Below are 21,744 nucleotides of genomic sequence, written 5' to 3' on the forward strand. Positions count from 1 at the left end.
GATGGGAGTAACGTTTTGAGAATTAGTAATGTGAATTGATATTTGTTAATGGTTTTAGATTACTCGGCCCATAACTTTGTTTGCATTCGTCTCGTCGTGACTATCATTCTCAATGCGCAACACTAAATAGGCCCACCTTTTTAGTGTATGTAAATACGTTATTCGTTTATTTGTACGCTAGAAACAAATGTTATAAACCCAATTAAGAGGGAATTAAATATTGTCTTAAATATTGTGAAATATTGTTAACGAAAAACAAGGGCCCAAGGAACTGTCAGCACGATTCATCAGGCAAGATTCTATAAATACCAACTCATGCAACTGATCAGCTGATTACTGCTTGGTGAATCTTCTCAAATCCATCAATGACTTGTAATATTATTGAACGAATTTTCCTCTTAAAACTAATTTTACAGTGAACAATTTAATATGTAAAATGATGATTATTTCATGTCATATTTTTATGTTTTTGTTTTGTTCCTGAACATGGTGAGCACATGTGTTTTTATTATATAAAAAAACCTTATTCAGTGGACAATTTTTCCTTTGAACATAATATTTAACATCATGACACCAAAAATGTTACTAAATGGGTTATCTAATTTCCCCATATTTGTGAATGACAAGAAACAATGTGAATTTGACAAGCACTATACTTCAATTTGTGTGAAACATAAATATGCAGGATATATGTAAACAATAAATTATCATTTCAATAGTTCTACAAATATTTGCATTTTAATACATTTTAATACATTGTTATTTTACTGAAACAGTTACCCCCAAACTTTATTCTTTTCTTATTTTGTCAGATTAGAAGTTAAGACTTAGTGATAATAGGTAATTTAACATTAACATTTTCTTCTTTTTATCAAAAAGCAAGACTCATAATAAATTTGTATTTTAGTGACCTGTTCATATATGATTTTTTTTTTTTAAAAGTATTAAAATTAAAATAAGGCATTGCTTATGTAAAGAAATGAGGTTGATGGTAAAATGTAAAATGTTCTTAAATTTTCCTAATGTGTAATGTGTAAATTTTCAGGTCTCTGATTAAAATAGCGACACAGCTTTCCACTCTCAGGCAGCCAATCATATTATGTGAAGAAACCCACTGTAAACCTTGTAATGGGAGAATAATAAATAAGAATACATTTCTTATTTTGTCATATGTCCAGTTTATCATCCCAAGAAATGCTAAATAATTATCATTAAAATTAAGCTAGCTATGCATATTTGGGCTCTTTATCTGCTATGATAATATAACAATTGCATTATTAAAGAAGTGGGATTTTTTTTCAGTAAACATGGTAAATAATAAATCTTTGGCTAAAAGAATATACTTGAGACAAACATAATTCTACATGTCTTTAATACTCTGTAATGTCTGTTACTTCTGAAAATAATTAACTTTGATATTGAGTTTCTACCTAAAACTTATTATGTGAAATTAATTTTAAGATTATTTCATCCTATCTAAAATACAACATATATTTTAAGATGCATAAATGTAAATCATTGTTGAAAAAAAAAATGTTTTTGAAAAAAAAAATACCTTATAAGGTTGATTGGTGCCCACCATGTTTATCTTCATCATTTTGTCTGCTCACTATAAGAAATCAAAACAGTAAAGAAAAAATTATTAATACATATATATATTACTTTTTTGAGTTTACATAGATTTAGGTATGACTTAATACATTCAAGTTTAAACGTGGTAATGTTGTTTTTTTATAACGAGTTTCTTAATTGTCCTGAGATAGTATCTTTAAATAATTGAAGTCTTCATGTTTAGAAAACCCCAAAATGATTATAGGCCAAAATAAATTAATTATATTGATCTGGATAAACTCCACCTGCTGAAAGGGGAAACAACTGCTGTGGTTGTAAAACATCTTGGTCGTGAGATGTACGGTCCGTCCGATTGATCGTTTCCTGCATTAACATTGAGTATTGCTTTAGATCCAACTTATTTGAGCGTTTATTTTCTTAAAACATGAAATTTAAGTCTCGATTATTGTAATATAACTATGAAATATAATTTTGATCGATCCGCTCTAGATCAACACTTCGTTATAACGTGACATTTATTATGTGGTTGATAGTTATTTTTTTTAAAAATACCCAAAACAATAGGGTTTGTTTCACTATGTCATCAGTATTTTTACATGAATTATTTAACTGTTTCATTAGCTTTGTTATTAGCCTTGAAAACGCCAAGTAAAGAATGTACCGGAGTGGCTCACCTGGTCCGGTAATATCGAGGCGGTATCTCCCTTCGGTTACCGTCTCCCCATTCTGCAACTGAATCTCATACATTGGGAAGCCGAAATTCTCTGATATATCTCCACATATCACACCCCTTCTTCCCCGACAAATTTTCTCTCGGTCACCATCTTTCGGAGGTGGAAACATCGTCACTACGGTAATGTTTTGCCAGCTTGGGATTTCCTGTACCAGACGACCTCCGGGTATCCCCGATCCGAAAACAGTGCCGTCAATTATTTTAAGCCAGCCAATCAAAACGCGATGAAACAGCTCTCCACTCTCAGCCAGCCAATCAGATTGGGTGAATAAAAATAAACCACTGCTGGCGATTGAAGATCAAACGCAGTTATGGGAGAATAGTTTTGTTCTAACTTACTATGACATTGTATATGACAACTAAAGACACCATAACTAATAGTATTTGTTGCCCCATAATTCAAAGCCATAACATGGAATAGTTGTTATCATACAATCATATATAATGAAGGGCAAGTAAACTCGACATAGCAATTTTTCAGAATTTAAAAAAATATATTGTCCCCCGAAAATACTTGCAACAAATAATAATGCGCCAGCCTGCTGAAAAAAAGACATTGCCTGCCATAATACTTTCATTGTTGAAAGGTCTTAAACAAAGTAGAGCCAATTTATGGATAACAACTTCTTTATTTACTGTAAAATGTCTCTATTTTGTCATCCGTCAATTTCTAAGTATTACCTATCAAACAATTCGTTGACAGGTATTGTTCTTAAAAAAAACCAAAACAATTCAGGCTTATGGTTTTAAAAAAAGGTAACTGGAAACATATCCAATTTCGATACAAAAACCTAGACACCCCAGAATATTAAATGGGCAACCCCTAAGAGGGATGGATCGACACTTGGTGTTAACCAGATACAAGTTCGCGATTAAGACCAAACGTCAAACTTCCATTCATTGCAACTGTTCCCAAAGAGGTGCCCAACCATCATCAACACCACCGATGACTTTGTCACGAAGCCCAGTTTCACAAATCATCTCGAGGGGTGGCACCCAAATGTGTACATATTTATTGAGATACTGCAGGTTAAGCAGGATAATACTGCGATCACACATTCAAGGTAGTTTGATGCCGCCCAAGAAGAAGTATCCAAACCTAGTCTGTGCCCTAAGGATGTAGAAGAGACATCTTCGTGCCAACCAGAAACCAGTGATAGATTGTCAGGATGCCGTTTCACATCAAAATGTACTGTTAATTATGTAAATGGAAATGTTGAACGCGAATTTGGATAAAAAAGACCATGTTTTATACAGTGCCTATTCTTTTTATCAATAACTATTTAGCGTTTTAAAGTAAACGAATGCTGAATGTACTTGTTGATATGACCATAAGAGACTACCATTTCGGAGCACAACAATGTTATAGTAATTTAAATTCACAAACACTTGTTAGTATCCTTCGCACTCCGGCGCAGTGGTGACTCCGCATAACACCACTGCCACAGGATAAATTGCATATCACGTGACCGGACTTTTCTCTTGTTTGTAAACAAACGTGCTCTTTCAGAAATCAGTATAGAACGGACTAATGCAAGTATTTGGGGGCGCTTTACATATTGTTTTGCATAATTATATAGATGTACTCCTATAACTGCGACAGTGAGATGCATTTATACATCAGAGTGTCCGTATCGCTAGCTCTCCGTTGGGCTTCGATGACAGCACGTGGAGCCGTACAACCTATGTAAACAAAGGCTAACTACGCAAGAAGAAGTAGATTTTCACGTATTAGGATACTTTCGTAATGAACCGTCACCATTCTTTGACATTTGTTTATGAAAATGTGTAGACTTGTCAAACATGAAACGGATGAAAAGCATATGCAATATCTTGAATGGACTGTGAAAGATGTGACGAATCGTCACATGGCGCTGCCCTGTGGCAGAGGTACTATGCTGGCTGGCTGCCGGCCGCATGGAACTCTGGGTAGGAGAGTGAGTATCCTTATCTTTCTTTTAAATTTTCTTAACGTGAACAAATGGTTGATAGAAGAGTGAGTGAGTGAGTTGGGTTTAACGCCGCTTTTAACATTATTACAGTTATATCGCGGCGTGTCAGCTTAATGTGGGAGGAAAGCCCGAAGTGATGCAGATCTCAGACGTTTCCCACTTCAGTGAAACCCACGAGCACGGATATGGTGCTACCCGACCACCCCCTGAAGAAAGTATTTTGTGATGAACATCCCAACTGTTAACTGCAAGCCGGTGATATAATCCTTTAGAAGTGAAAGAAACATGTAGGAACAACATTGTTGTTTTCGGGGATTTATTTTGGAGTATCATGTGACCAGCTATAAGGTATCCTATTAGAGCTATTTGTTCGAGACTATCTCGTTCCGACTTATGGGTGTGAAAGTATAGCTCTCTCTGCACTATATAAAAAGACGCATGCCTGATCGTGTGTGCGACATACGGTTACAGTCGTAAAGCGCACGTAAAATCCCCAAACCTCAGTTATTCAGTGATCGCGCATCTTCCGAGGCAAGAGAGTTAACTGACTATAAAAGTCCAGATTCCACCCTTGCCGAACTAGGCTGGAATTCCTGGGTTCTATCGTAGCGCCACCAGTGGCTATTACGAGTTATTTCCTTTCTAAGCCTCTCCTATAGACCAATCAGATTCCACCTCTCGATACTTGCATTTGCCTCAAACAAAACAGTGTCTCCCAGTCAAGACGATCTGATCGATAATCAAGGTATATATTGTGATAAAACGGGTCTTACATCGCGAAATGCATCAAATCACGTAAGCACCTTGATTAAAAACATGAAAAGATATGGAAAATATCTGTTGACATCGAGTTGGCGGTGCACATGCTTTGCAAATCCTGCAATCGACCGAAATCTGCACGACAGTTTACGAACCGGATTTCGATTTCGTTGCGCGATTTTGATTGGACTATGCATAGACTCGTTAGTCCAGCCAAAATGTAACTCCACAATACCAGCCTAGTTCGGCAAGGGTGGAAACTGGACTTTTATAGTCAGTTAACTCTCTTGCCTCGGGAAGATGGTGATCGCGTCTCTCAGGCGACCATGTTTAACGTGTTTAAACACTGACTCGAGAATTCTGAGGGAATTCTGAGGGAATAAACTATGTTTATTCAAGACATGTTTCTGTTCAGTTGAGATACTACAAATTGGCGACGCTGAGCTAGGAAGTAGTCTCGTCCAGCGCCTTATGCTCTCAAGGAGAAAAAAATGAGAAAGAATTAGACACACTTCTAGCAGAAGGTACAATTGATCTTTACGCCGTACAAGGTGGGGGTGAAGAATTCAAAAAGTTGGACTTGAATCAAGCCTATCAACAGATCAAGTTAGTAGAATAGAATAGAATAGAAGTATCACATCATCAACACTCAGCGAAGACATATGTATATGTATAACAGGTTACAGTATAGCGTTTCGTCTGCTCCAGGAATATTCCAACGAAGTTTTGAGAATTTACTTCAAGGTCTTCGAAGAGTGTTGGTGAGAATTGCCGACATCCTTGTGACTGGATGTTCTCACAAAGAACATTGAGAAACGTTGTGAACTGTTACAGAGGCTCGCTACTCAGGTCTTTTTCTGAAGAGGAAGAAATTATATTCCAAGTTAAAGAGGTTGTTTAGATGGGATATAGAATAGACAAAGAAGGCACACATCCAGTAGCAGATCAAGCTATCAAGGAGGCTCCATAACCAACTTCAGTGACGGAATTAAAGAGTTATCTCGGAATGCTCAACTACTATGGCAGGTGTTTGAATAATTTATCAGCTGTACTAGCACCGTTGTATCAGCTACCACAGAGGAATTCAATGCACAACCAGACGCCCTTCCAGGATTCCAAAGATTTGTGTTGTTCTGCACAATTATTGGTTGTTGTTATCATGCGATGTATCACCATATGGAATTAGAGCCATGTTAGCTATTAGAATGGAGAATTGAGAGGAAAAAACAATTGAATATGTATAAAGGCTGTAAAATGCAGCAGCGAACAACTATTCACATCTTCAGGAGGAAGGGATGGATATTGTCTTCCAGGTCAAGAAGTTTAATGAATATTTGTTTTGACATCACTTCAACCATCTTGACGGATCATAAACCATTGTTGGGATTGTTTGGAGAAAACAAGACTGTTCCCACACTTGCAGCTTCACGCATACAGAGATGCCATTTGACGTTTGCAGCTCTCATTCAAGGCAGGAGTTAATCATGGCAATGGTGACTGCTTTAGTTGATTACCTCGCAATGATACTCCAGATGTACAGGACACACCACATCTGGCAGATACAACCATGCCCATGATCTGGTACATTCTACAGTTATCACAGCAGCTCACATCAAGTCATGGACGTGAACTGACCCTGTGTTATCAAGAGTACTTGAGCCTACCAATACCACTGAGAAACTGTGCGTACTGTGCTGAAACCGAGTAGTCATTCAACTTGCTGGTAGTGCCAAGATGTTTGCGGAAGCACGCCAGACACAACTTGTATGAGTCGTACGAAGAGCTTAGCTCGAGGATATATTCGGTTGGCAATTTAATCCTAATATTTGTCATGATGACTGATTGCTTCAATCACTATGGTATCCCAACCCGCAGTGACCATTATAGTGAGTGAGTGAGTGAGTTTGGTTTAACGCAGCTTTTAACAGTATTACAGTTATATTGCGGTGTGTCATCTTAATGTAGGAGGAAAGCCCGGAGTGATGCCAGTCTCAGATGTTTACCACTTCGGTGTAACCCACGAGCACGGGTATGGTGCTGACAAACCTAGAAACATAATCAGGGCGAACCGTGATTCGAACCCACAATCATATGTTTCTGGCGCTCTCAAGGAACGCAACTCTGCACAGCGAATAGCGGCGCCTTAGACGACTGGGACACCCGTGCACACACCCCATCCAAGATAATATGGCAGTAGGGAGATTATAGATATAAACCAAAACAAGAAATCGCCTTCCATAAAGAAATAAGTTTCATGAACTTTTTGACTTACCAAATTAGGTAACAACTGATCTCACCAATATCAATTGTATTGGGTAGTACTTTTCAGTATAACACCAACGGCTAAAACCAGCATAAAATATGTTCAGGAAAGTACAACATTCAGCATTTACAAACAAATATGGTGCCTCCCTTGTCTATCGTTGATCGAATCAGAATTGATTATCGGGAATCTGAAGAAATACTGGGAGAAGTGTTATTATTATTTCATTTTAATATATATCTCTTTCTAGGGGTGGTAGCGGCCTGTTACAAATATAGATAACATTGGAGATATTAATCAGCGAAGACTGTAAGGTATCAATTTTCTTAAAGATATATCTGGATTTGGGTATTTTGCGGATAAACAATTGCAAAAACACATGCCAAATGCAATATCGAGACAGAAATTTCTTTGCTTCAGACTACTTTAATAACAAACCTATACGGACTATGGTTTAATAACATCCCAGAAGTACAACTTTCAAATAGAAAGTACCATGCCTGAAGCTGTCTTGATAACAAAGCTGCTAAGTTGCTCTAAGAAAACATATGTCCAACGCAGGACAACCTTGAAACAGAAAGGCCTGCGCTAATGACCTTAATAACTAGAATAACTCGAAAGGTGTTTGCAGCCCCATCCTAACCTTTTCCTCAGTCTCCACCAGAAACATGTGACCAGATCAGGAAACAGGTGACCTGTTCAAGACAGGCCTTTTTGATATATTTGGTAGGTTATCGGCAGGATAAAGCTAACTGATAACACAGATACATGTCATACAATAACAAGGGGTTAGATCAGTACTCAAAACAGGCCAAGTGCCTTAAAAAATGCCATTCCAATGACCTTAACCTTCAAAGAAGGTCACTTCAATTTTTTTTCCAGTTCAATGCTCCAATCAAAGGATGACATGTAACACATTTCAACTGAAGTGAACATTTTTCAGTTATCACACAAAACAGGTTTTAGTGTTTGACCTTCAGATTAAATTTAACCTTCACTATGAAACATTAGCATTTCTGTAACATTCTAAAGGACTTTTCAGCAAAGTGAACTAAATATGATCCCTTGGTTGAATTCAATGTGACAACGTAAGGAAAGCAAATGCTTCTTCAAAAGTAGGTGTCAGTGACGTACAACTACTTTCATTTATTTTGGTATCGCTTGTGATACATAAATATTCAATAGTTACACGCATAAATAATAGCAAGAAAAGTCATTTTTATGAACATTGCAAAACTAATCTACGAATAATCCTCTCTGTGATGTTACCTTATACCACCTTATCCGATCAGAGCCCTCCAAAAAATTTCAGGCTTTGACCTAAATCATGACCTTGACCCTTGACCCTTGATATGAATGCTCAGCATGTCAAAAATAAAGTGCTGTAGCAGCGGTCTAATTCAGAGACGGGGCAACGTTACCAATAGTTGCACATAAATACTCAAAGTAATGTTTACTTAGTGAAGTGCTAGGAATATGACCTAACCAGTAAATTACCTCCCCTTCCTTCACCGAAGTAATGGCGAAGTATATAGACATACGTATTAACATTAATTTGTCAGAAAGTCGAGGAAATTACCTGACACTTAAATCTTACACTTGTTTTGTAATATTCGCTTTAATCTTGAACCAATAGTAGGACCCAGCGGACATGTCGAGTTAACTGCAGCAACTGATGTGTAAGTGTGAACAACAGCACAGATGTTGTTTCGGGTCTCATAGCTTAATGTGGGCAGACAGATGTTTCTGTTACAGTATAACAGCGCTCTGTGTAGATGGTTCAAGTAATTCAACCTTTTTATAATTCTAGAGGGATGGTGTTCCGGGGTACTTCATATGTTGCTGAAACGATCATCTACATGTAACAACACCTGGTGACATAACAGCATAACGACATTAGTGAGGCTTTTACACTTTTCAGCGACATGCAGCACGTGTTCACACCCTAGGGCATGTACATGACCCCATCACAGTATCGCTTGAGTCTCCAGTGATAGCAGCAATGACAAGCATGTAGTGACTTTATTTGCCTGGGAGTCGTTAAAACTTGCATGTGACAGTTACACACATGCACTAAAATATTGATTAATGCATAAGTAAACAAGTTGTACATTGTATCAGATAATGTACCATGGGTCGATGGCCTACATCAGTACTGAACAGCGAGTACAAACTATTCTTGTGTGTGTGTGTGTGTGTGTGTGTGTGTGTGTGTATATATATATCTGCATTTTGCTAAACATGATGTTCTGTTGTCATGTATGAACGTGCTGTGTGTTTGTTAGTTGTTTAACGCCGTAATTTTCCAGTTTTACGGTTGTGTGTAAATAATCATGAACAGACAATCCAGTGATTGACATTATGACCATCAATCTACGCAAATGGGATAAGATTGCATGCACCAACCGAGTCAGCGAGCCTGACCACCCGATCCCGTTAGTTAGCACGAAGACCTATTATGCATGGATGCACGTGTCCTTCTCCATTGTAACATGATGTAATATAATTCCAGTGAGACGTGTGTCATACACAAGGAACGATTCTAGACAAGGGTTTGTCTTTTTCAGTAAGCTTCAGCTGAAGATGAACTTCAGCTCAAGATTTGGGTGGTAACGTTCTCCGTAAGTATGGCAAAAGTCCTGTTAGCACCTGAAGAACATTTTTTTATATCCCCTTTCCAAGACAGGAATTTATCCTGCTGAATTAGTAGTCACTATGATCAGAACTATTTGCCTCTCCATGTGGTGTTAGCTAAGCTGTGCACTTCGAAAACTCCATCATGCCTACAGTGAACGACATAAGGCATTTGTAATCACGGAAAGTACCAGCTAACTAAATAGAAAGAAATGCACGGTAAGAAGAAAACACTTTTCAGGAATTCAGAATCAATCACTGGTATTCTCATTTTCCATATGCCGAGCCACACAAATTGGTCGTCCATTTCTTTGGAGGCTCACAAATGCAATTTGGGGTTTATCAAAAAGCATTAACAGTAACGTCTTAGTAAGGGCATTACAGACAAATTGAGACCTAGTTTACACTGTTTGACAACATTACTTGCAGAATAATCAACAATTACAAATGTTGACAGACAGTGCCAGGGGAGAAGGTGGAGCCTTTGGGACATATATGATGGCAACAGGACATGCGAATAAACATGGACATCTCCGAAACTTGTTTCAGTATGTATTTGGTTTGACAAGTTAATTAACAGGAAAGTCATGTTCACTTCAACAAAGCAATTTTGAATAGAGCAAACTCTAAATTAAGTACTGTTATGTAATCATTATGTTGGTTTACATTACATTGCATTAGGTAAAATGTAAGTATATTCCAGGTATATTCCATGTTGTAGAAACGCATTAATACATTATCTGCTTTACATCGATATATGTGGTCATGTGCCGCTGAACTGGTGTTAAAATCATACATTGTATCAGAAGGTAAGGCACAAAAACATCGGATTCGACTTTCACTTTGTGTGAGATCATTGAAGTATGATCTTTCCTGGGTGGGTGTCAAACTGTATAAATGCCTATGCATCACTCATATTTACACTAAGTGCAGAAAATCAACTACTTATCCAGTATGCATTTCGGGAGCAGACTTATGTGCGTTTAACATTATTCACCATCTTAGGAGTCTATGGTAAATGAATGGGGTTGGTAAATGGTGGTTTTAATGAGATGTGAAGATCTGTTCAATGTGAAGTTTGTGAAGAGATTGATGATATTTTTTACCTAAGAAATAAGTATTCAAGACCTGCAGATTAAAAGGTCTGATAAAGGATCCATTTGATGACACATTAGGACCACTCAATCTTCATTACTCGTAAGTTCTTGTATGCGTGGTGGAGGCCTATCCACCACCATAATCTCAAGGAAGCTACGGCATTTGATAGATATTCAATCGTGTGATATGGTAAAATGTGTGTGACTTAGTCAGCTTCATCATTATGAAATGAAGATAACCGTCAAAGGTTTAAAAGCATTATTATAACAAAGACACTTACGTTAAAACTGCTCAAAGGAATCAGACGACAAAAACAAATCTTCAATTCGTTAACTTTATTCAGTTTTCAAAATTGTTACTTCATTGACTGTGGCAGAGATGGTAGCTAAGCCTTGACTCCCTTCTCACAAATGAAGTTAGCAGCATGGCTAGTACAGGGTGCATCATTCCACAGATAATTTCCATAACTCTGTTTGATATCCAGACAGTGTTCCCCCCCTCCATAATTATCAGGTTGGCCTGTACTCCAGTTGCTGTAATCCATGGCCTGTTGGCCCTCCCAGAGCCATGTTCCTTCTACGTTCAGGTCAGTAGCACCAAGCCAGTAGGTAGCAGCTGCAATGAAGGAGAAGATGGAAATGGATTCATATTCAAACATTTCTGATCTCAGTAACGTTAGGAGTGCACAGGCATGCTGTGTCGTGACGGCATAAACATTTCCTGAGATATAAGGCAAAAATGATATGTAACTGTTACAATATTGATATATAACACCTGGAAATTAGTACCGCGCACATGCTAATTGTGCCATGAGGTTTAAGAGTATGTGCCCTGGCCTTAAATCTGTGGTATAGAAACCACGTGTTCTTTCTTTAAAGAGTAATCCTTAGTTGACAATTTAGCAATCTTTGCATTTAAGAAATTAGTATTCATAATATTGCTGGATATTTCATTGTGTGTATTATTGGCAAATGTGGTACGTGAACTTCATTATGGAGGGCGCCCTTGACAGTTGTGACTGGTTCGTTGTTGACTTCCTGTTACGAGATTGTCAATAACGTGTAAAGCCACTACTCCTCCTTCTCTTGTATCCGGTGAGTCATCTGATTTATTCTCGGGGGGTAGGTTTTGCTATCAACAGTGCAATGCTAGTGTCAGTTCCTGTAGATTGGCTATTGACACCTCGTGGCCCTGTTTGTGCCAGATTTGATCTTGGCTCATGGCAGAACAAGAGATGGTCGTGATGGTGTCCTGCCGTAGAAACTCGAAAACAGTGGGATCTCGTATTGTCGTCCTTGTGGACAGGTCTATTAGTCAGAGGGTGGATATAAATAATGTTGCACAACGTTCGGAGCCAGGATAGGACGCATGAACCTGCCACTAGATGTTTCTGTACAACGACTATGTTGCAGCCAAGCGACGGGAAACCCCAGTTCATGATCATCTCCAAAGAAAGGGTCAGAAGCTGCTGTCATCAATCTCTGCATGTTCCAGCCACGTCTCGCCAAACACCATATTAATCGGTCCCTGCAATGACGATCATATAGCGTAGGACGCATGAACACCACCCCACCCAAACTACGCAGACACGCACGCACGCACGCACGCACGCACACACACACGCACGCACACACAGAGATCAAAACAACTAATTGGAGTAGATTTCTCAATGTCCGTGATGACTCTTCTCTGTGGGACAACCGGTTCTCCTTCAGAAAGGTCCTTGTGACAGCGGGTTGTCATCTATCCAGGCAAAGAAGTTGGCGGTTTTCTTGCGCTGACGTCACACAAGTTCTTTACCTGATTAGTTTGAAGATGTTTCTTTGCCAATCTGTGTATAACCTACCTGTGGTAATTGAGCTGAAAATCAACAGTTTTGCATGGCATTGCTGTTTTAATTATACCTGTTATTCGCCATATGTCACTTCATCTAACCTCCAACGCGCCATGTTGAAGATTTGGGACTACAGAGTACAGAGTAAGATACAATGTAGATGCTTTTACTTTTGAATATGAATGTTGTTCCTGCTCACCTTTTCCATGGATGGTCGCATGACCCCTGACAAAGTCATCTTCATCTCTGCTGGTCACTCTAGCGAGGTGACTTCCAAAGTACTGACAGTATGACTGTAAGTATAACATTAACATTTAAAAATGTAACTACTTGGAACAGGCGTCCACTATTTGGAAGTAGATCGCTAATGGAATAACGACAATCGGGAACATTTACTAATATGTAAACATAAATGAATGGAATGTGCAGATAAAGGTTTTGTTAAAAGTACAATTTTCAGAATCGGTAATCTCAACTAAGTTTATCTCTCTCTCTATAAACTAGTGTCAATGAATACGACGATGCCATTCGGCCCTTTTCACTGCAACTGGTGATTGAGTGAAGCGAGTTTACTTTGACCATCCGTCCTCTAATCATTGTTGACCCGTGAAGATCCGGGTTAGAACAAGTCTTCAACAGCCCAATGCTTGCCGTAAAAGGCAATATTCCAGCTATTGGCGGCAGTCTGTAGTTAATCAAGTCTGGACCAGACAATCCAGTGATTGACATCATTGGCATCGATCCACGCAATCGGGATCAATGACATGCATCAACCAAGTCAGCGAGCCTGACCACCCGATCCCGTTACTCGCCCCTTACGACAAGCATAGTCGCCTTTTACGGCAAGCATGGGTTGCTGAAGACCTATTCTACCCCGGAACTTGACGAGCCGTAAACTTTTGTACTGGCTGTACTCTGAAACGTTATGACAATGCAGTAGGCTATATTAGCTAACCTTTGCTGAAGGCCAATTACTCTAGCTGGCGGACAAAATTAATTTTGTGCTTTCGAAAAATACCTAATAATCTTTATTTAGACCAATGTCTATTAGTCTTTATGGTAGTTACGCCACTGTCCTAAAAGCAAGTTTGTGAGTCACTCTCCGACTGACTTATCACCTAGCTTGTGACGTAATATATTCATGTGCCCAGTCCAGACGTCAATACGTCACAAAAATGTCCCTGATTATACATGAGATCTACATGATATCTTATCCCATGGATGTCCGAGTACCGCACGGGTTCAAACACAAAAGTCAGTGGCGACTGTCAAACTCAGAGAAAACCTAAAAGCATCCCCAATTACATGGCCCAGTATGACCAAATGCTGTACCTTGATTTTTCAAATGTGTTAATGTCAGACGAGAGTTATAAGTGAAAAAATACCCTTGCTTCAGCAAATGGAGGGGCAAGTATGTAGCCATAGAATAAAACGAATCGGTTGGAAAGTCAAGGAAATTACCTGACACTGAAGACAAAACCTTACCCTTGCTCCATACAGCATTAATGGATCCCCATTACCATTGGGCTGCATTATTACCAGGAGTTGCGCCTTAATACTCGAAGTAATGTTTACTGAGTAAACTGTTCAGAATGTGACCTTACGAGTTCAAAACCTAAGCTTCCTTCGCCGAAGGAAAGGGAAAGTACGTAGACATATGTTACAGTATTAAAATGAATTGGTAAGAAAGTCTAGGAAATTGCCTGACACATAAAGCTTACCCTTGCTTCAGCAAAATTCGCCTTTATCTTGGAGAACCAATAGCACGACTTCTTGTGCTCCACAAATCCCGGTGGACATGGAGAGCTAACTGCAACAACTGATACAAATGTGCACAGTAACACATATGCTGTTTCGTGTCTCATTGTTTCACGTAGCAGAGTGACGTTTCTCCCGCGGGTCGGTCTAGCCGCGCTGTGTGTGGAAGGTACAAAGTAATTCAGCCTTTATATTCCTTGAGGGAACGTGATCCGGGATACATCATATGGTGTTCAAGGGTGGCGTGAATGAAATAATCATATACCAACACCTGGTGACACAACTGCGTAACGAACTTAACGAGAACTTGACACGTGTCAGTTGCAAGCAAAATGTGATCACACCCGAGCACACGATTTCATAGTGTATCGTTTTCGTTCATGTTTTCGTCTTGGTGTGATCCCTGCAACATGTTGTAACAATTGTAAACTAACACCGAATAGGCTATGGAAAAAACATATTTTATTTTATCCGTGTTCATTCAATGACAAGATGCGCTACTCAGCAGATGTTAAACAGTTGATGTTGAATGTGTATGACCTCAAATAACATAGCCATTATATGTAAACATCGCTACATTAATTGTTTGATCTATGTATGACATATCAAATACTGCCACATATAAGGCCAGTATTTTGACTGACGGAGAAATCTGCCATAACCATGCATCAGTACTATCGACTTTTGACTTAAAACCTGAAGACATGACCATTCCTCCTTTCTACTGGATTCCAAGGCTCCATAAAAAAACGGTACAAAGAGAGATATAATGCTGGGTGCAGCAAATGTACCACCAAATCCTTGTCTCGACTACTAACCATAATCCCCAATACTATCGAGGAAGGACTTTCTTTATATTCACAGAAAGTATTTGAGACAAGAGGAATTAGTACATGTAGATTCTCAAAAACTCAAAGGATTTTCTTGACTTTTTTGCAATCTCAGAAAAGAACCAAGCTACATTCTGTCAAAACATCTGATTTTTCAACTATGTACACCACTATCCCTTATGAAAGACTTAAGGAAATACTTCATTCCTTGATCCTAGGGGCTTTTGTTACAACACGTTGTGACCACAGAAACAGTTACGTACGTGTATCTATATTCATAGGTTCAGGACAATTTGTGAAAGCAAGTGTCATCTGAAGTTTACTGAGAAAACAATATGTGAAATTTTGGGATGAGACATTAAGGCAAGAAGTAGGCATCCCCATGGGTGCCAATTATACTCCCCGTCTTGCGGACCTGTTTCGTCATGCATATGAATCGGAATTACTGCTTGGGTTGGCAAAGTCAAAAGAAGGTAATTTGGTCAGGAAGTTTAACGTAAGCTTTTTTTAAATCGATGATCTGATATCGTTCAATAACAATCAAATAGCCAATCCCTTCCACCGATTTACTCTCCTGAACTAGAAATAATATAGGCGACCAGTGAGACCACCTCATATGTTTCACATTCAGATCTATGAATAAAGATTCAGCGTGACAAAACACTCTCCACAATACTGTATGACAGTCAACTTTCCTTTAATGTGGAGCAATATTCCAGCAGCTCCAGCCTTTGGTGTTTACATTTCACAAAGTTTGAGATACAATCGAGCATAAACTCTCTACCAAGATTTCAAAGAGTTTGCATGTGTTTGTGACAGATACAGACTCACCTTTTCGCCAACACCTGGTATCATCACTATTTGATTGTGATTCAAAAACACATGCTCATGATTTGGTCCGAATCGTACTGTCGACTCTATTAGATTCTATTAGATACGGAAAGGGTTTTGTCGCTTTATTCATTGTATTGATGAGATATCCAAAGCCTAAACAATTTTGTAAATATGAGATATACAAAACATAGACAATGTTGTAAAGATGATGATTACAAAACTCTTTTTCCTTGTGTATATTTGTAAAGGGAGATAATTGATATGTATTGTTATATAATTGTTCTGTATGTGCAAAATGCAGTGTAATTAAGTCGACCGATATCATTAGCAAGTTCCAAATATAACTGATATAGTGGAGTGTAACACTACTGGAATTTGTCCCTGAGTTTTAATTAGTACTCCACTGATTTTGACAGGTGAGTGATTTGGACGTATGGTACTTTCCCTGGCGCCTTGCACGGTATGTGAGTCGAATAATGGTCTAATGCACATATCGGATTTACAGACGGAGGTGATTGTACTGGCGGTGACATCTATATCATAATGATGTGCAAGTGCTGAAATAGGTTTATACCGTATGTCACTATGTGATTACTAACATTCTCTCCTGCACATAGCAAATTAACCAACAGAGTGAATTGTACAGGCGGTGAAAGCTTTATTATAATCACTTGAAAGTGTTGAATTTGGTTTGTGCTGAGCTGTCGATTTGTACGGTATATGTAAATAGTCATCATGCTCTAATGCAATCGCCGTGGACTTTCGCTTATTATTACCATACTGAAATCAAGTGGAGCTCAGATTAATGTTGTTTACATTGTCTCGACTGTGAATTTATTGTAAATAGACATCAGAAAATAATAGAAATGTTACAAATGCAAATTATTGACAAGAGGATTATGAAGACTTATACGTTTAAATGGACACTTTCTAGAGCATGAAATTGACACATGACATATTAAGATTTATTGATATTTATTTCTTATGTAAATGCAATTATTTTATTTTATAGTTCCGTATCTTCATGCCAAACAATTTCTCAAGGCGAAATCTTGCTTTACGTTTAAAACATTCCCGATCTCTATGGTGAGATGCTCTGGTTATTGCGCTAAGTAAAATATAGTTCCAACTCAAGTAAACAGTAAGCAATGAAAACCATTAAAACTGAACCCATGTTATTAAAAGCAATCATATAAATGGTCTAAACGCATAGTTAGTAACGAACAGGTCGTTTTTCAACATAATAGTGATATCATTTGGGGCACTCGTGATATTTGAAGAGGGTGGTATGTCCACACCTCCACACCTCAAAATGAACTGTTCTTTTGCAGAAGACTTTACTGAAAGAACAGGACGTTGACCGTATGCACAAATCCAAATGGCCTGTCACTTGTGACGGGTGTAAGTCGGAAAATGTATTACCACTGCAATGGTCCTGATAAGGAACACTCGTGTCTCATCATCCTCGAGCTTAAGTGAAGAAGAAGAACCCTTGGGTGGGAGAGATCAGGAAGGAGGTAGGTGCGATCAGACAGGTGGGAGAGATCAAGAAGGGGATCAAAGGTGCGATCAGACATTTGGGGGAGATCAGAAAGGGGGAAGCTTAGATCAGACAGGTTCAGGAGATCAGGAAGAAGGTAAGTGAGATCAGACAGTTGTGAGGGACCAGGAAGGTGTTAGTTGAGATAAGACAGGTGGAGGAGATCAGAAAGGAGGAAAGTGAGATAAGACAGGTGCAGGTGACCAGGCAGGGGGAAGGTGAGATAAAACAGGTGGGAGAGATCAGGAATAGGGAAGCTTAGATCAAACATGTGGGAGAGATCAGGAAGAAGTTAGGTGAGTTCAGACAGGTGGGGGGAGATCAGGCAGGTGGGAGAGATAAAGAAGGAGGTAGGTGAGTTCAGACAGGTGGGATAGATCAGGAAGGAGGTAGGTGAGTTCAGACAGGTGGGAGAGATCGGGAATGGGGAAGCTGAGATCAGTCATCTGGGAGAGCGCAGGTTGGAGTTAGTTGAGATCATACAGGTGGATGAGATCAGGAAGGAGGAAAGTGAGATAAGACAGGTGCAGGAGATGAGGAGATCAGGAAGGGGGTGGGTGCGATCAGACAGGTGGGGGAGATCAGATAGGGGAAAGGTGCGATCAGAATTATTGGGGAGATCAGGAAGGGGGAAGCTTAGATCAGACAGATGGGGGAGATCAGGAAGGAGGTAGGTGAGTTCAGAGAGGTGGGGGAGATGAGGAGATCAGGAAGGGGGAAGGTACGATCAGACAGGTGGGGGAGATCAGATAGGGGAAAGGTGCGATCAGAATTATTGGGGAGATCAGGAAGGGGGAAGCTGAGATCGGACAGGTTGGAGAGATCAGGAAGGAGGTAGGTGAGTTCAGAAAGGTGGGGAGATCAGGAAGGATGTAGGTGAGATCAGACATGTAGGAGAGATTAGGAAGGAACCAGGTGAGATTATACAGGTGGGATATATGAAGAAGGGGGAAGCTGAGATCAGACAGGTGGGAGAGATGAGGAGATCAGGAAGGGGAAAGGTGCGATCAGACAGGTGGGGGAGATCAGATAGGGGAAAGGTGCGATCAGACATATTGGGGAGATCAGTAAGGGAGAAGCTTAGATCAGACAGGTGGGAGAGATCAGGAAGAAGTTAGGTGAGTTCAGACAGGTGGGGGGAGATCAGGCAGGTGGGAGAGATAAAGAAGGAGGTAGGTGAGTTCAGACAGGTGGGATAGATCAGGAAGGAGGTAGGTGAGTTCAGACAGGTGGGAGAGATCGGGAATGGGGAAGCTGAGATCAGTCATCTGGGAGAGCGCAGGTTGGAGTTAGTTGAGATCATACAGGTGGATGAGATCAGGAAGGAGGAAAGTGAGATAAGACAGGTGCAGGAGATGAGGAGATCAGGAAGGGGGTGGGTGCGATCAGACAGGTGGGGGAGATCAGATAGGGGAAAGGTGCGATCAGAATTATTGGGGAGATCAGGAAGGGGGAAGCTTAGATCAGACAGATGGGGGAGATCAGGAAGGAGGTAGGTGAGTTCAGAGAGGTGGGGGAGATGAGGAGATCAGGAAGGGGGAAGGTACGATCAGACAGGTGGGGGAGATCAGATAGGGGAAAGGTGCGATCAGAATTATTGGGGAGATCAGGAAGGGGGAAGCTGAGATCGGACAGGTTGGAGAGATCAGGAAGGAGGTAGGTGAGTTCAGAAAGGTGGGGAGATCAGGAAGGATGTAGGTGAGATCAGACAAGTAGGAGAGATTAGGAAGGAACCAGGTGAGATTATACAGGTGGGATATATGAAGAAGGGGGAAGCTGAGATCAGACAGGTGGGAGAGATGAGGAGATCAGGAAGGGGAAAGGTGCGATCAGACAGGTGGGGGAGATCAGATAGGGGAAAGGTGCGATCAGACATATTGGGGAGATCAGTAAGGGAGAAGCTTAGATCAGACAGGTGGGAGAGATCAGGCATGCTGGGAAAGATAAAGAAGGAGGTATCTCCCAACTGTATAATCTCACCTGGCTCCTTCCTGATCTCCCCCACCTGTCTGAACTCACCTAACTCCTTCCTGATCTCCTGCATCTGTCTTATCTCACTGAAGGAGTTCAGACAGGTGGGGGAGATCAGACATGTGGGAGAGATCAGGAAGGAGGTAAGTGAGATAAGACAGATGCAGGAGATCAGGAAGGAGTTAGGTGAGTTCAGACAGGTGGGGGAGATCAGGCATGCTGGGAAAGATAAAGAAGGAGGTATCTCCCAACTGTATAATCTCACCTGGCTCCTTCCTGATCTCCCCCACCTGTCTGAACTCACCTACCTCCTTCCTGATCTCCTGCATCTGTCTTATCTCACTTACCTCCTTCCTGATCTCTCCCACATGTCTGATCTCCCCCACCTGTCTGAACTCCTTCAGTGAGATAAGACAGATGCAGGAGATCAGGAAGGAGGTAGGTGAGTTCAGGTGGGAGTACAGGTGGGAGATATCAAGAAGGGGGAAGCTGAGCTCAAACAGGTGGGAGAGATGAGGAGATCAGGAAGGGGGAAGGTGCGATCAGACAGGTGGGGGAGATCAGGAAGGAGGTAGGTGAGATGAGACAGGTGGGAGAGATCAGAAATGAGGTAGGTGAGATCAGACATGTGGTAGAGATCAGGAATGATTTAGATGAGATGAGACAGTTTGAGGAGATCAGAAAGGAGGTAGGTGAGATCAGACAGGTGCGGGAGACCAGGAAGGGGGAAGCTGAGATCGGACAAGTTGGAGAGATCAGGAAGGAGGTAGGTCAGTTCAGAAAGGTGGGGAGATCAGGAAGGAGGTAGGTCAGTTCAGATATGTGGGAGAGATCAGAAATGGGTTAGCTGAGATCGGACAAGTTGGAGAGATCAGGAAGGAGGTAGGTCAGTTCAGAAAGGTGGGGAGATCAGGAAGGAGGTAGGTGAGTTCAGACATGTGGGAGAGATCAGAAATGAGGTAGGTGAGATCAAGCAGGTGGGAGGGATCAGGAAGAGGGAAGCTGAGATCAGACAGGTGGGAGCGATCAGGAAGGAGGTAGGTGAGTTCAGAGGGTGGGAGAGATCAGGAAGGAGGTATGTGAGTTCAGAAAGGAGGGGAGATCAGGATTAGGGAAGCTGAGATTAAACATGTGGGAGTGATCAGGAAGGAGGTAGGTGAGTTCAGAAAGGTGGGGAGATCAGGAATTGGGAAGACAGGTGGGAGAGATGAGGAGATCAGGAAGGGGGATGGTGCGATCAGACAGGTGGGGGAGATGAGATAGGGGAAAGGTGCGATGAGACATATGGAGGAGATCAGGAATAGGGAAGCTGAGATCAGACAGGTGGGGGAGATCAGGAAGGTGGGAGAGATAAAGAAGGAGGTAGTTGAGATCAGACAGGTTGGAGAGAGCAGGAAAGAGGTTGGTCAGATGTAAGAGGTGGAAGAGATCAGAAAGGAGGTAGGTGAGATCAGACAGGTGCAGGAGACCAAGAAGGGGGAAGCTGAGATCAGACAGGTTGCAGAGATCAGGAAGGAGGTAGGTGAGTTCAGAAAGTTGGGGAGATCAGGAAGGAGTTAGTTGATATCAGAGAGTTGGAGTAGATCAAGAAGGGGGAAGGTGAGGTCAGATAGGAAGGAGAGATCAGGATGGGGGAAGGTGAGCTCAGACAGGTTGGAGAGAGCAGGAAGGAGGTAGGTCAGATGTAACAGTTGGGAGGGAACATGAAGATGAAAGTGAGATCCAACAGGTTCAGGAGATCAGGAAGAAGGTAAATAAGATCAGAAAGTTGTGAGGGATCAGGAAGGTGTTAGTTAAGATCATACAGGTGGGGGAGATCAGAAAGGAGGGAAGTGAGATCAGACAGGTGGAGGAGACCAGGAAGGAGGTAGGTGAGATCAGACATGTGGGAGAAATCAGGAAGGAGGTAGGTGAGTTCAGAAAGGTGGTGAGATCAGGAAGGATGTAGGTGAGTTCAGAAAGGTGG

General features: G+C 40.7%; 1 protein-coding gene across 1 annotated transcript; it reads right to left on the reverse strand.

Annotated features, from left to right (window-relative positions):
• Window positions 1-11,333: 11,333 nt before the first annotated feature.
• Window positions 11,334-14,745, reverse strand: LOC124122826 (perlucin-like). Its single transcript, XM_048395065.1, has 3 exons — window positions 14,567-14,745; window positions 13,045-13,138; window positions 11,334-11,626 (listed from the first exon to the last, which is right to left on the reverse strand). Exons 1-3 carry the CDS (start codon window positions 14,708-14,710, stop codon window positions 11,397-11,399), a joined length of 468 nt encoding a protein of 155 aa, XP_048251022.1. The 5' UTR covers window positions 14,711-14,745; the 3' UTR covers window positions 11,334-11,396.
• Between the last annotated feature and the right edge of the window lie 6,999 nt (window positions 14,746-21,744).

This window comes from Haliotis rufescens, unplaced genomic scaffold (assembly GCF_023055435.1).
Source record: "Haliotis rufescens isolate VD_foot unplaced genomic scaffold, xgHalRufe1.0.p SCAF_14, whole genome shotgun sequence".
Taxonomy (NCBI): Eukaryota; Metazoa; Mollusca; class Gastropoda; order Lepetellida; family Haliotidae; genus Haliotis; species Haliotis rufescens.